Source organism: Dasypus novemcinctus, chromosome 13 (assembly GCF_030445035.2).
Source record: "Dasypus novemcinctus isolate mDasNov1 chromosome 13, mDasNov1.1.hap2, whole genome shotgun sequence".
In the NCBI taxonomy this organism is placed as follows: Eukaryota; Metazoa; Chordata; class Mammalia; order Cingulata; family Dasypodidae; genus Dasypus; species Dasypus novemcinctus.
The window spans coordinates 89453892-89469181 of record NC_080685.1 but is presented as its reverse complement, the minus strand read 5'-3'; the positions used below and the strand labels follow the sequence as shown (position 1 = coordinate 89469181).

General features: G+C 56.4%; 1 protein-coding gene across 12 annotated transcripts in view; it reads right to left on the bottom strand.

The window, feature by feature from the left end:
• The window catches only part of SOX13 (SRY-box transcription factor 13), a 43977-nt gene that overhangs the window by 15992 nt on the left and 12695 nt on the right, over positions 1–15290 (bottom strand). Inside the window, exon 1 of one of the 12 annotated variants that reach the window (XM_071207663.1) lies at positions 13500–14084. The exons of 10 other annotated variants lie outside the window; for them this stretch is intronic. In XM_071207663.1, coding sequence (XP_071063764.1) covers positions 13500–13501 — 2 coding nt within the window. In that variant the 5' untranslated portion in view covers positions 13502–14084. Of the gene's footprint in view, positions 1–13499; positions 14085–15290 lie in introns of those variants that run through there. One more of the 12 variants, XM_058275005.2, reaches the window with a different exon arrangement.

The following is a 15290-nucleotide window of genomic DNA, read 5'->3' as shown; positions in this document are numbered from 1 at the left end:
CAGACTCTGTCTGTAAAACAAGGGGCGTCGTGGGGAGTCAAAGGGAAGGCGGTCTGGAAAACTCACAGGCTTCAGAGTCCAACAAACCTGGGTGCAAATGGCTGCCCTGCCACCGACGGACTTGTGTGACTCTGGGCAAGCCAATTAACCTGCCTGAACCTCCCTGAGAACCCACAGCTCACAGGAGTCCAAGAAGATTAAATAATACAGGGTGAGCTGCTAGTAAGTTGTCACCCTGTGGCCTGGGAACTAAGAACGGCAGGTGAGGGCAGGCGCCAGGGCAGCCCGGGAGCCTGTGTCCTGGGCTGTAACTTGACCTTGGAAAGCCACAGGCGTCCCAGCATCCTAACAAAGGCTCACACTCCCAGGACGTCCAGCACACCCCAAAGCACCAGCACACCCCAAAGCACCGCCTGGGGCCCCACACAAGGAAGGTGAGGTCTCTCCCCTCAGGATCTGACTTCCCTTTGCTCCAGGGACAAGTCCAGACCCTGGGAAAAGAGAAAACTCTGAAAACTTGTGTTTCTTTGGGTAGGTTCCCAAGCATCCTGCACCTATCCCTGGCACCACAGGCCCGCGAACTGATGTCACAAACACGATGCAAGCCACCACCACAGGCCTGAGCATGGTGCGCCTTTCGTGTGTGCAGACTGGCACGTGCACGCCTGCCCACAGCAGGTTCATAATCACCTGAAGGTGGGGTGCACACAGGGCCCCTTCACGCGTGTGCAAACACGCATGCACACAGCCATGCCATTCGCCCCAGCAGGCCTGCAACAGGGACACGCAGGCTGCGCTGTGCACTCAGAGAGCGACTCAGACGAGCTGACTCGGGCTTCAGGTACAGCCCGGTGGGACCTAGGAAAGGGCCACACACTCCAGGCAGAGCCCTGCCAGGAGGGAGGCTGGAGAGCAGCCAGTCTAAGGAAATGCTTACAGATCCCAGCCCCACGACAGGGCAGGAGAGGTCGAGGATCAAGGACCAAGTCCTCACGAGTCATACCAACACCCAACAGGTCCTGTCGTCCTCAACCTAGCCTTCAAGCCAGGGCCCTCCTAGTACCAGGGAGTTGAGCGAAAAGCCTCCGGGATAGGGCAGCTCTGGGTACATCTGAATCCCAGCTCAGCCCATCAATGACTGTTCAATGTTGGCCAAGTGAACTAACCTCTTTGAACCCGTTTCCTCCTCAGTAACATGGGAATAAGAAAACCTAATATGAAGAGATGAACCTTCTCATGGCACCCTGAATTGGGCCTGCAAAGTACTTACCACAGTTTTAAATGATACATTTATAGATTTATTTCTGACTTGACCAGTAGCTTGAGAATCACCCTCAACCTCACTGTCATCATTGTAATTCCAGAGTCTAGCATGGTGCCTGGAACATAATAGGTGCTTAATAAATATTTGCAGAAGGATAAAGCAGTATACATATACCTCAGCAGCACAGCACAGGCAGGCCTGGATGTGTAATTGGTGACAGCTGCTATTATTATCATCCTAGCACAGACACTGCTCTCGAGGCTTATTTCCCACACCCCCACCTCCCACACCCAATTATCCTCAGCTGCCTCTTCCCTGGATCTAAGATCTTCCTATGAGTGACCTAAATCCCCCCAGCAGCAAAGCAAGTCCATTTCCTTTTGTTTTCACTCAGGACAGATAAGAAACATTTTCCATATTTTTGGGCTTAAAGACCCTGTTGGAGTCCTTCCTTAAATCTCTTCTCCAGAGCTAAAATAAATCCTCAAATTCCTTTCCTTACAAAGCATACCCTGTGCTTCTTCAATCACCTCTGTGGTTCCTCAGGAGGTTTTAAGATCAGTAGCCACAGCCTCCCCAGATGCCCAGAAGCCGAAGGACCTGGGTCCGCAGGAGACGTGCATTGCCAGGCTCCCTGCAGCCACCCCAGGCTGGTGGCCCTGGTCCTGCGGGCACAGCTTGCCTCCCAGCAGCTTGTAAGTGCTGCTGTGCACCCAGCCTCCTCACCCGGCCCCCACCCTTCAGGGCGAGACTGAACCAGACAAGAGAAGAGCCAGAGTCCAACCTCACTCATACTTTCTAGATGGAGAAACTGAGGTCCAGAGATATCAAGATTCCACGCCTTGTTTGGGCTGTAGAGGTGGAGGGACTTCAGCCAGCTGGGTCAGAGAACAGCAGGCCTGCACTGCAGACAGCTCTCTAGCTCCCTTCCCTTCTGGGGAACCCCCCTCCAGGCCCTCTGCCTTCCTTCTTTCTCCTCGGTCTCGTCTCCCCCGAGCATCCACAAGAGGTGAAGGGGACGTGGGCTCCAGGCACCTTCACCCTTGGTGCTGGGGTGTATCCACGGGGCTGAGCCTTTGGTTGCAAGGCTCTGGGGCCCCCCAAATCCAGTGTCCAGGACAATGTATAGAGAGGAGCCCACCCTGCCCAGAGGGCCAGTGGCTCAGAGCCTGGCTCTTAGGTGACCCAGCAGGCTGCAGGTGCAGCTCCTCTTCCTCCCTCCTCCTCCCGCCAACCCCCTCCTGGCCCCTCCGACCCCACCACCCACAAAGCACCCACACCAAACAAATCACCAGCCACTTCCTCTTCCAATCAGCGGACAGGATTGGAATCAAGAGAGTCTTCACTGCTCTGCTCTTCCTTCCTCCACAAGGACGGACCCCTCCCCCCCCAACAGCTAGATGCAGATCAAGATGGAGATAAATTCCAGTTATCAGGGCATGAGGGGTGACTCAGGCTCAGAGACACAGGAAGACAGCTGGACAGACAGGCAGACCCTCTGAGGAGGGCTGGTGACACTGCCCCCACCGGGGACACACCAAGCCCCCTCTACTGCGGACTCCCACCCCCAGGCTGGCCTTGAGTGGGTGGTGCTGGGGGTATCTGGGGAAGGAGACCCCGCAGCAGGGGTGGGGCAGGGCCCGAGTCCCAGGGAAATGTCACTTCCTTCTCAAAGCCCCAGGGAGTTGAGAGCCTCAGGCAGCTCCAAACAATAGCCTGAGGCGTGGGTGCCCAGAAAGTGCCCCGGTGCCACATCCTGCCATTCTTCTCCCAGGCCGCACCCTGCCACCCTTCCTGGCTCCACCCGATCCTATCTCTGATGTTTACTCAGAGCCGGGAGCTGGGCTGGCTGGAGGCTCGAGACAAAGCTTTCCTGAGAGTCCTCCTCACCCTCTCCAGCCTCCCTGCACCCTGGACCGGGCGGTATCAGATCTAAGGTGTGGTCCAGCCCAGCTCAGGCAGGTCACAGCCAACACCCCGGGTTCCTGGTCAGTTTCCAGGCTGGTCAAGGTTGTAGTCACCCAGCAGTGTAGCCAACACGGCCAGGCCCAGGCTCAGTGAACCCCTGAGCGCCCATCCTCCCGCCTGCACCAGGCAGCCCCCCGCCCGACTCAGAACCCCAGCTCAGCCCTCCAAGAGCACGGAGGACTGCAGAGCTGCGATGTTCCCCCCACCTCTCTGCGCGGCTCAAGGCCTCTGAGATGCCTCCTAACTTCTTCTCCCAACCCAAGAGTCGAGAAAGAGGCGGAGGCGACGGCTCAGAAGGGCCATTGAATTTCCCAGCCTGATGGGTGCCCGTCAAAGCCCCCAACAGCCTGCATCAAACTGAGAAGAGGTCAAAGAGCGTGCCCTCAGGACCCCCTTCTCTATGAGGTCTCCCTGAAGGAACCGATGCTTCTTTACCAGCAGCCCACCCAGTCCCTGCCGCCCTGTGGCCAGGCCCACGCCCGAGTCCTGGGCAGGGCAGCATGTCTGGCACAGCAGGAAACAGGCAGAGGTTTCAGTCAAAGGCCTCCCTTTTGGGATCGCCCTGCCAATTAACCCAAGAGAGCAGAGGGAAAAAGAAACGTGCAAAAATGTTGCCCTCCTTGACTGTGAGTGCCGTGAGGGCTCTACAGGCGTTTCCCTGTTTAATGCTCTCAGTCCCTTAAGAGGAGGTGGGGACCCTCCAGCTCTCAGGCAGGACCTCCTACCTGAGGCCCCCTGGAGGTGGAAGCTGAAGCCAGGACTCCTTGCCACCTCCAGGGGGTGCCCTGGCCACCCTTCCTCGACCTCAGGGAATGAAATGGGAGCCAAAGACGAGATATTTAACTTCACAGCATAGAGGATTTGAGAAGTTTCAACTCAAACTGCAGCCAAAGAAGAATAGCCAAGAGAAATCCAGACAGCTTTGGGAACTTGAGGAAAAGACTCAACCTCTCCACACCTTAGTTTCTTCTGGTGTAAATGGAGATTTCAGCACCTGCTTTGGAATTAGAAGATGAGGCATAATTAGGAGGGAGAGAGGGAGACACCTTAAGCAGGAAGGGATCTCTCCCCGCCACCGCCCCTCCAGAGCACCCTGCCTCCACCCAACATCCCAGGCACAGCCAGCCTCTCCCGCCTTGGAGGCTGGGGGTGGGTGCAGTCATCGGGCATTGCCGGGAGGCAGCACCGCATGGCTGGAAGAAAATGGACTTTGTTGTCAGAAATACCTGGGTTTAAGGCCTGGCTCTACCATATGCTCCCAGCTGTGTGGCCGTGGGGAAGTCTCAGGGACCCCACCTCTAAAACGGAGCAAATAAGACCTACCTCGTAGGGTCACTGAGAGAGGGGACCGAATATGATGTTCGTAAAAAGCAAAAGTTGTTTGCTCCCCAAGCCCTCCCCTGCTTGGCCAGATGAGCAGATGACCACACACGGAGGACACTGTGCACGGCCCCTCTTCCTGCTCCATCTGGCGACCCGGGCAGGGGGTTCCCCCCAGTGAGGCCCCAGGAGCCAGCCAGGACACCCCCAGGACCACGGCCCTGCCTCTCTGGCCCAGCCACTGTGCCTTCCCGGGCTGGTGGCACGAAAGCACCGCAGAACTCACAGGCTCCCTCAGCTCCTCTGGAGCCCAAGAGAGTGAGGCAAAGGTGGGGACTGGTGGGATGGCCCCAGGCCAGGAAAGGGTCCAGCGGGAGTGGCCCAGAGCAGCCCTGTTTACCTGCCAGGCCGTCCTTCGGCCGGTGCTGGGGTGGGCTGGGCAGCACCTGGATGCTCGCGACAAGTCTGAGCCACGGGGACGAAGCTGCCGTGGCCTACGGTGGGGTGGAGGCGCTGGAGACAAGCGGTGCTGGTGCACATCCCAGCACCCTCTTTACTAGCAGGATGAATTAGGCCAACTTATTTAACTTCCTAAACCTACTCTACCACTCGCTTCATCTGTGAAATGGGACTAGTACTCCACACATGACAGTGTGGTTTGGAGACCTGAACGAGATAATACAGGCCAGATGATGCCAGTGCCAAATGCCTGTAACAGGTATCACCGTTGTCACCTGGATTTGGAAGATGAAGGGTGAAGCAGAGAGGGGGTTAGTCACCCAATCTGACCCTGCTCCAAGTGGCGGTTCGGTGAAGACTTGAGGCTTACCCTCTTTACACTCTAGTGGGACTAACAATACCTATCTCTCACGGCTGTCAGAGAATTAATACGTTACTGTGTATAAAATACTCAGCACAATGCCTGGCACAAAGCAGGGGGCACTTAGCTTTGTCGTTGCGGCTGAATGTGAATGAGTGGCTGAGCGAATGAATGGCTGGATAAAGGAACATGCTTCCAGAAAACCTCTGCCAGCCAGGGCACTCAGCCCCAAGCCAGGGTATGTTTCAGAGGCCCAGGACTCGGCCCCTTGAAAGCACTTCAGACACCAGTTTCCACCGAGTCCACGCGTGAGCCCATGGCCCACCCTCGAAGCGGGCTCCACGCTGCACCCCGAGGTCCCCCAGGGCTCAGGAAAGGCATCTGACTATCCGGAGTTCCTCTCCATCGTTCTGCCCGTCAGGGGCAGGAGAACTGGGCTGGCGATTGAGATGGGGAGGTGCAACTGGTCAGAAACAGTCACCGGTCAGGCAATGCTGGCGGAAGCACGGCCTTGGGCGTACAGATAATCAGCAAACACACTTTCCTTCCTGGGACGCATCCTCCTAAGGCGCCGCAAAGACACCCCGTGAGGGGAGGGCCGAAGCTTCCAGAGCAGGTGTCTCACGCCCTGGCCGGGGCAGACTAGGAGAAACCCACGGGCTGGGCCCCAACCCCACCACCTCACACCTTTGGGCGCCCGCTCGGGTCGGCTCCCCACCCCCCACCCCGGGCTGCGCCCACCCCCCCCCCCCGGGGGTTCTGGTGGGACGCCACGGCTGGTGGGAGCCTAATCACACCATCTCTCTCCCAAGATGAGCTCTCTCATCGGAAACCCCAACTTAGCAGCTCTTGCTCAAGTAGCATTCTTTCTTCCAGTGAACAAAGTGTTCCGTTCTTTTTCTCTGTGAAGGCCGTGTTTCCTCTCCCATTATCTACCCCATCGGCAGCCAAGCCTGCCGCAAAGGCAAGATTTCTTCTTTCTTTTTATTTTCATGGTCCCCTTTATTTATGGGTAGCTGTTTTTATCTTGGGTTGGCTCCTTTTCAAAAGGGCAGGAAAGCAAGGGGAGGAGAGCAGTATCACCGCTAGTCACGGATTTCATCTCTAATGCTCATCAAGCAATCCCCGAAGCGGCCAGCCTCACTCTGCCCGGGACCCCATCTTCTGCCACCAGTCCCCTTTGGAAACCATGGCAGGTCCACCTCAGCCAAGAGAAGAGCCAGACCTGGCAAAGGGGTGGGCTGAGGTCTCTTGATATCTGGGGCCACAATGCTAATAATAATAAAACTAATCAAGGTGATATTCAAAATGCTTAAAAGTGATGGTCACTGGTGGATCAGATACCTTGACAGATGTCCCCAAAAACTAGTTCCATTGCACTGATGTGTATCAGCTGAAGACCCCCTCTGTTCACAGCTAACATTTATCAAGCATTTGCAATGTGCAGGGCTCTGTTAGACTCACTTTCACCCTTATGAATTTTAGTCCTCGCCATAATCATCCAAGGTAGGTGGTCTTTTTTTATCTTCACTTTGCATATGGAGAAACCGAGGCACAGAAGTCCTTTGAGCCTGGGGTAGTCTAGTCTCAGAATCTACCTCTCAGTCACACAACAGGTATCAGGTATCAGGCACACAACATGTTGTAAACATCATCGATAGGGATGAGCTCTTTTTAATTCTTTCCACTGCCCTGTGAAATAGTTATTATCTTTCTTTTACAGACAGTTCACAGAGGCTTAAGGAGGTTAAGCAATTGCCCAAGGTCCCAGCCAGGAAGTGGTGACCAAGCAACAGAACCCAGAGACAGGCTGTTGAGTCCCTTGTCTTAAGCACTGGATTATTCTGGCTTCTCTTCCACTTGTCTGGAGCCAAGCGAGAGCCACGGAAAGCCATCTCCTAGAGCCCCAATCACCTGCCCACCCCCCCTCACCTCCACGGGGCCAGTGCTGCTCCCACAGTGAGGTTGCGCGAACCAGGTTCTTGGTCCTAGCTCAGATGATATGAGAGAAGACAAGGACAAGCTTGGGGCAGGGAAGAAACCTGGTTTCAGTGGCCTCCCTCACTCTTGCCAGCCGTGCCAGGAGACCAGGTAAGAGCAGACGGTGGGCTCAATGCAAAGCCAGGTTTACCCACAGTATCGTCCAGTGAATGAGGGGCAGCATTCCAGAGGGCACAGGGCCGCCCCACCTCCTTTATACATTTATATTTATTATTTCTCCATTGTTTTCTGGCCCTTTCTCCAAGCCTCCCACCTCTACACCCCCACTCGTTTTCTCTCATTCAGCCCTGAATTCTCAACAGCATCAAGCAGAGCGCTGCACTTAGCAGACCCTTGGAAAACAAGACACCCCATGAATGGTTGTGGTCATTCTTATTTTCTTACCAATTATTTCATTTTTCTTTCTGAGTATAAAAGGAATTGTGTGCTCATTGTAGAAAATCTGCCAAATTTAGAATATCATAAATAAAACAAAAATGTAAAAGTTACCCTATTTCCCACCAATCCAGAGGCGGCCACTGATAACAACTTGGCATATTTCCATCAAATCTTTTGGCCATGCAGAGTTGCTTTGTTTTGCTTTTTAATTCATCGCTGAGCTCATAAGCAACAGTGTATACCTTTCCCCATTGAGTACCCTGTCAGGCAGGGTTTCTGTACCACCAAAATTTGGAAATTATTAAAAATTCTTCGTAAAGCCACTGTAACAGTCACCTCTCTTCCACTTCAGGCATGCACCATAATTCACTTCGCACCATGGCAAAAATGGTCTGACTTTAAATCTCCTGTTACTGAAAGCCCCTCCTCACCTCCGGCGTCCGCCAGCCTCCTGGCACCTCTGCTGGGTCCCCGCCGTCCCACACCTGTGGCCGCTGGGAAGGAAGGAGGCAGAAGGACGTGGCCTGCCTCCTCCTGACCGGCTGGGGACAAAGTAACAAAGGGGCACAGGATGGAGGCTGAGGCCGACCAGGGGGCCAGGAGCCTGGGCCCAAGGTGTGTTTTTGCAATGGGGTCCGGCCTGTCCCAGCGTTTCTCGGGGCCTTGGGTCCCCTTCCGGAAAGATGGAGAACGTGCAACTGCTAGTCACGGGACTTGCGTGGCACCCTGAACCTCGCGGACTGGTGGAGGCCAGACGGTACCCACGGCCCCACGGCGAGCGGCAGGGCTGAGCCGGCTGCCTTAGGAGAAGCCTGGGCTCCAAAGCCATAATTAATGTCGCTAATTGAAGTGTCGGAGGACAGGCCGGAGCCAGACAGTGCCAGACCTACCCCACCACCAGAAGCCCTTCCCCTCCTCACCGGCTCCCCTGCCTCTAGGAGCAATTAGAGGCTTCCACTTGCAGCCCAGAGACAAGGGGTATTTAGGCTTCCTCAGCAGGGAGTTAAAGGGATCTGGGGTGGGGGTGGGTAGGAAGAAATGATAGAGGAGGAGATTGTCTTCCCTTACTGTGCCCCTGGCTTTCCCAGAAATCCTTTCCTCCCCAGGGTGGCAGTTTCAAGAAGAGCACCGGGCACCTGGTTCCCAGGACAGGTCAGCCCCCACCTGCTGTACAACCTGGGGCGGTTACTCTCCTGCTCCCGGCTCCTCTTAAGGTTTACTTCCGGTCTTCTCCCCACCTGAGGACCAGTTCAGAGGGCCCGTGAGTCTCACCTCATCGGAGGTCTGTGCTAGCGCTGGGGGGGGGGGGGGGGGGGAGGGCCGCTTGGGGAGAGGGGGCACCCGAGCAACCCTCCCCGTTTGCAGGGCATCGTGCACGAAATAGTCCATCTCCTTGAGGTCACAGATGCTGGCTTGGGCGGGCCACCCGAATCACCCTTTTCCTCTGCGGTGAATGACAGGCTGGCACCCAAGTCCCATTCGTCCCTAAGGTGCACTCACTGTTTCCATTTTCTATGACTGGTGCCGTTATGGTAAAAATGATCCCACTTAACCAAGATACAGAAGACTGCGTCACAGGGTTTCCCGTGCCCGCCAGAGCTGCAGGTGCTCCGTGGCTTGACTGAAAGCCCAAGGCGTGCTGATGGCAGCCGCCGTAAGGGACCCTGAGGGATTTCCTATGCGAACAGAAAAAAGGCCCCGGCATCTTAGTCCAAAGAGTAAGAGAGCCTCCCCTCCCCTCCCCACCCTCCCCTCCCCAGGCCTCCCTCTGGCCCGCTGGGCCGTCAGAGCGCAGGCCTCTGCTCCCTTCCCCCACAGCCTGCCGCCCTGACCCAGGGGACGGGGGTCAACACTGGGGTCACTGGAGGTGCCCAGCTCAAAACCAGTTCTGCTGCTTAGGAAGAATTTAACCCTCTCCTTCCTGGCTCACGACTATCCGTCCTAGCAGACCTGCCTATAAGGAGGGGAAAAGTAACTGCTGAGGGTCTCCACGGGAGCAGGTTCGAAATCTGAGCGCGCAGGGGGATGAGCCCCGGATGTGGAGGTAGAAGGGCTGCGTTTGAGCCCCAGCTCTGCCATGAACTCAGTGTAGAATCCTGGGCAAGTCTCTCAAACTTCCCTGCACCTCAGTTTCCCCACCTACAAACTGGGAATCGAAATACATGCCACATAGAATACCAGGAGTCTTGGCACAGTTATTTTCTAAATGTCAACACCTGTGCTGGTTTGAAACTGTTTGTACCCCAGAAAAGCAAATTCTTAAAGCTAATCTGTTCCCGTGGGTGTGCACCCATTTTAAGTAGGATCTTGTGATGAGGCTACTCCAGGTAAGGTGTGACCCACCTCATCCAGGATGGGGCTTTATCCTCCTACTGGAGTCCTTCATAAACAGGATGACTACAGAGAGAAAGCCACAGAAGCGAGAAGCTGAAAGCAATGAAACCCGGAAGAGAAGGGAGAGGCCAGCAGATGCCACCGTGTGCCCGGCCATGTGGCAGGGGTCAAGGACCGCCAGCAGCCGGTCTTTGGGAAGAAAGCATCACCTTGATGATACCTTGTTTTGGATATTTTTCTCAGCCTCAAAACTCTAAGGTAAAAATTCCCATTGTTAAGCCAACCCATGTCATGGTATCTGCTTTCAGCAGCCTAGGAGACTAAAACAAGGCACTTTTTACACCCGATGGTTTATAAAGCCCCGCTGGCATGTAAGGAACTTAGACGCCTTTAATTTACCCGGGGGGCTGGATAAACCGCCCGACCTGCCAGGTCTCAATTTTTCCATTTGCACATGGAGCAAATTATTACCACTTCTCCCACAAATAAAATTATAGGTGGCGGAGGCCTCTAAGGCCTTTGAAGCTGTGGAAATAAAAGTGTCGGTAAGCCCCTGATTTCCACCTTCGAGCTGAAGCCCAAATCAGGGTCATATACTGAAGCTCCTCAGCAGAACGATAATAACAGTCCCTGCCATTTACTGAGTGACCACGACAAGCTACGCCCTTCACAAATATTTTCTGCAGCAACAAACCCATTTTATAGACGAGGAAACTGAAGCGAAGAGGCTGAGGTGGAATTCAACTTAAGGTCCACCTGACTCCAATTCCAAAACCAGACCACAAGGAGCCACTTCCCACTAGGCACCCTGAACCCCGCTGAGCCCCCTCTGTCCCGAGGAGGTGGGTGCTGGGGGGCCAGGCCGCTGGGGGAAGGGGGCAGCCGGTCGGCGTGGCCGGGGGGAGAGGCCGCGCACACCCACCCACACCGCCTTTACTTCCTGCCAGGCTCCTGCAGGAGGCCTTCCCGGGCGTCCACAGTCCAAAGGTGAGGCAAAGGCTGTTTTCCCATTAAAACGCACTGGCGGTTGGGTTTTGCGAAAGTGGTGGTTTGATGTCTCAAAGCTCACCGACGGTGTATGAATCTCGTTGGTTTTACAAAGACAGAGCCTACTTGGTGTGGAACGCTCCTCCCTTAGGGGAGCACCCTTGAGCCAGACCGTCGCTCTGCTAGACCTGGCGCTAGGCCTCAAGAAGCAGCCTCATCCTTTCTCTAACCTGCTCCCTGGGACCAGCACCGTGGGTGCACAAGCTGGGGCCCACGCCTCAGCCACCTCCATCCACACCCCTGCCCTTTCTCCAAGCTCTGGGAACAGCTGGGGTGCAGCTCTCACCCCGGCTTCCTTCAAAGTGGACTAGGGTCACTCCATCAACAGAACAATGCAACAAATCGTAATACTAACATCTCCCTAAGATTCCCACGTGGCAGACAGTGTTCTAAACATGCTTCATGTAACCCTTTTCATTGAACCCTCTCGACATGCCATGAGGTAATAACCGTATCAGCATCGCTTTACAGTCGAGGAAGCTGAAGCCCAGAGAGGCTAAGTGACTTGGCCAGGGCCACACAGCACTTCTGTGAGTCGCATCTGAAGGAGGATGGCGGGAGGCTGAGGGAGGTGTCACAGCTGACAAAGTCCATCACCGTACCCAGAAGAGGTACTCCCCCTCCTTTTCCAGATCCTACAGAGGCCAAGCTCATGACCACAGGGAGGGGCTGCTCCCCACATCCCCACCTCGGCGAGTCTCACCCCAGCCACGGCATGAAGCAAAGATCAGCTTCCCCCACGGGGGCCTGCCGCACTTGGGCCCATAAACACATCACCTCACTGAATCCTTTTAACCTCACGAGACAGCTATTATTAGTTTCCCACTTACAGGGTTTAAGAAAGTTTTGGCGTTTGCCAGAAATCGCAGGGCTCAGAAGAAGCAGAGCCAGGACTCAAACTCTGGTCAGTGTGACTGCCCTGCACATGCGGTCTCCCAAGCGGGGGCTGCGGAGCCGGGAGACCGTCCAAGTGTCCTGGCGTCCAGCGCCAGTCTACTGAAGGGGCTTTTGTTCCGCACTGCAGCCCCGTGGTTCCGTCTCCCCCGCTCCTAGACGAATTAGAGCCCCCCTGAGGGCAGGGTCCTGACTCCCCAACCAGGCCTCATTCAGTGCCTGTGGGCAACGAGAACTTGGTAAAGCTTATCCCTTCCCAAACCCCATCTGTCGGAAAATGTATCAAACCACTGCCCTTTAAAAAGACATCTAGAGAGCACTCCTCCTCAATCCTGCACAATATAAGCCTGCCTGTTCATCAGGAAATTGCACGTACCGGATTTCTCAGGAAACCTGGGCACACGTGCTTACCTGGGTCCCAGCGGGACCAACCCCAACGGTCAGACACGCGGGGCAGGACAGACAGAGAAAAGGAACATGCCTCAGCCCCCGAATCCTGGCTGAGCTGCCTGGAGTACCAAATGGTTCAGCACTACTCGCCGCACCAAGAACGTCTGTCAACCGAGAGGGAAAGAGCGGGGTTCTGCTGGAATTTTTCTCAGGACAATGAGGTTGAAGCCTCAGCCTGAATCAACTGAGCTACCCATTCTGAAAATTCTCAGACACAGTCTGTGGTCCCTGCAGTCGGGGACCTGTCTGACTTCGGTAGACTCGGTTTACCTTTGCCATCTGAGCGAACGCCGGCCCTTCCGTGACTGGGCCCGCGAGCCAAGCCAGCAGGGTTCCCTCGGCCTCCAGGCCACTAGCCCGGTCCTCGGCTGAGGGCCCCACGACCTCATCTTAGCAGAACACAAGGGGCTCCCGCTGGAGCCCGGCATCCGGTGCTGGGCCCAAGGTACATGCTGGGTGGAGGGGCCCACAAGGTGATCTAGCTGGAGACGGGTATGTCAACCCAGAGGACAGAGGACACGTGCCCAGCCTCAGGGCTGTGCGGCCACCAGCAGTGAGAGGAGGGTAGTAATAAAATAACTGCCCAAACCTCACAGCTGGGACCCAAGTCCACTCGCACTGCCTAGCAGCCCTCCATCCCCCACCGCCCAACACACACATTCTCTGCCCCGGTTCTCCCCAGTGTCCCCCAAGAGCTGACCCTCTCTATCTGTCAGAGAACCTGCCCTTCCACCATCCAGCAGCCCCGAGCTTGGAGACATGGCTGGGGAGCAAGGACAACCGCCAGGGTGGCTCGCCACGTCCAAACAGCGAGGGTCCTTCCAGAGGCCCGGCCGCGACGGTGAGGCCCAGGGGTTCAGGCCTCTGACCCTGAGAAGGTCCCCCGAGTTCCCTGGCCTTTGGTGCCTCGGCTCCCTGGAGACGCCAGGCCCTTGAAGTGAGGCTGACGTAGCTGCTTCTGGCCAACGTTGGACAGCTGGGCGAAGAACGAGCGGAAAACAAGGAAGAACGAGATCAACTTACATGAGAGGCGGACGGAGCAAAGGGCCTGCCTCCAGCAGCGGGGGCCGGCGATGAGCCCAGGCAAGCGAGGAGGCCAGCTCGGAGGAGGGGGCGCTGCAGGGGCTTCTCTGGCCCGGGCCGCTCTCTTCCGGAACCCCACACGGCAACCTGCACCCACAGCCCGGGCGCCCGCAGAGCGCTATCTAGCGCCCTGATCTCGCGACCGCGGAGCTAAATTCCACCAGCTCAGCGCTTTTGCAGAGAGGGGGTTGTTTTTCTCCTGCGCCGTTCCCACAGCAGTGGTCCCCTTGCCCGCTCCCCCTCTTCCGGGCCCTCGCAGGCAGCTGCCCTCCTCCTCCTTCAAAGCGTCTTCCCAGGCCCTGCCATCTCGAGGAACTCGATGATTCCGTTCCAAGCATCACTGCCCCGACCCCATCTCAGAGAGGGCAGCGCGAGGTCCGGTGGGCGTGAGCTGGGAGGGGAGCACCCACGCCACTGCCCAGGGCCATTGGGTTCACCAGGGGATGCCAGGTCATCCGGTCTGGGCCCGAATCGGGCTCCACCCCGCCAAGAAAGCAGCCGGCACAGGCCGTGACACTGCACGGGCCCTCAAAAGGCTGTTGACCCGGTCGTCTTCCTGTCCAGCCTCTGGCCGTGCCCCCCAAGAGTCTTCCCCCAACACTGGAGAACAGAATGTGCTTGGCCGAGGAGATCCGGATGCAATAAATTGCTAATAATGGAGTCTCCATATGAAAAACAAAATAATAGAAGGCTTGGCTCTTCCCTCCTGCTCTTCTCTTCCTCAACACTATTTCCTGCAAGGCTGACGGGAGGAGAAATAAATGCCTCCTTGGGCCACAGTCGCTGAGAGGGAAATTCCTTCACCCCAGACCCTCAGGGGCCCGCTGCTCCCCTCCAGCGCCACGGGCCCAGGAGCCCGGCCAAGGAGCCTGGACGCTCTCCTCTAATTTTCCTTGATCTTCGCCTTTACTGAGTACCTGCTGCATGCAGGCACTGTGCACCTGTGTGTGAAGGTGGCCTGAGCTCCAGGCAGGGGTGAGGAAGGGGCCTCGGGGTGGGGAGGGGGGAGGCTGGGCCGGTGGTTTCCTGCTAAAGAGCAGCATCCACGGCGGTAGGTCCAGGCCTCTGTGCTGACCCCAGGGAGGTGGGATCGATGGCAGGGACGACCTCAAGCAGGCGCTGTTCCCCGCCACCTGCTCTCTGTGAGAGGGGTCGGGGGGCAATGGGCGGCAGTGAGAAGGCAAGCGCCAAGAGCCAGAGCAGCCATCGTAGAAAATAACAACAGTAAAAGGCAAACCTGAAGACACCTGGGGATAGATTAAAAACTCGCGCTCAGTGTACTGGTTATATGAAAACGCACGTAAATGTGCACGTGGCCCTTAGAAGAGTCCCCAGCTCACCACTGTTCTTTCTGCCTCTTCCTGGGTTGTTTCTAAGGTCACCTGGGAAGTCTGACCACCTAGCCAGGAGAGCTCATAGCATTGCCCGGCGGTCATCTCCCAGCCTTCTCCTTGGTACCAACTCCTCTCCTTGGCCTCATCTCACCTCCAGGTTCCCAAGGGACCACCTGAGAAACGCGACTGCAGGGAAGGAAGAGAACAGGGCTGTGCCTGCTCTGGGCATGCTAGGGTGGCAAGTGACGGCGAGGAGAAGGGCAGCCTGTGCCAAGGCAGACATCCTTCCCGTGACGCCTCCCTGATATTCCTCGACGTCCCTAAGCCCTTCCCATCACCAGTTCCTCAACCTACGGCAAGACGCCAGGGCAGGCGGTCAGGGGACCGGGCACTGACA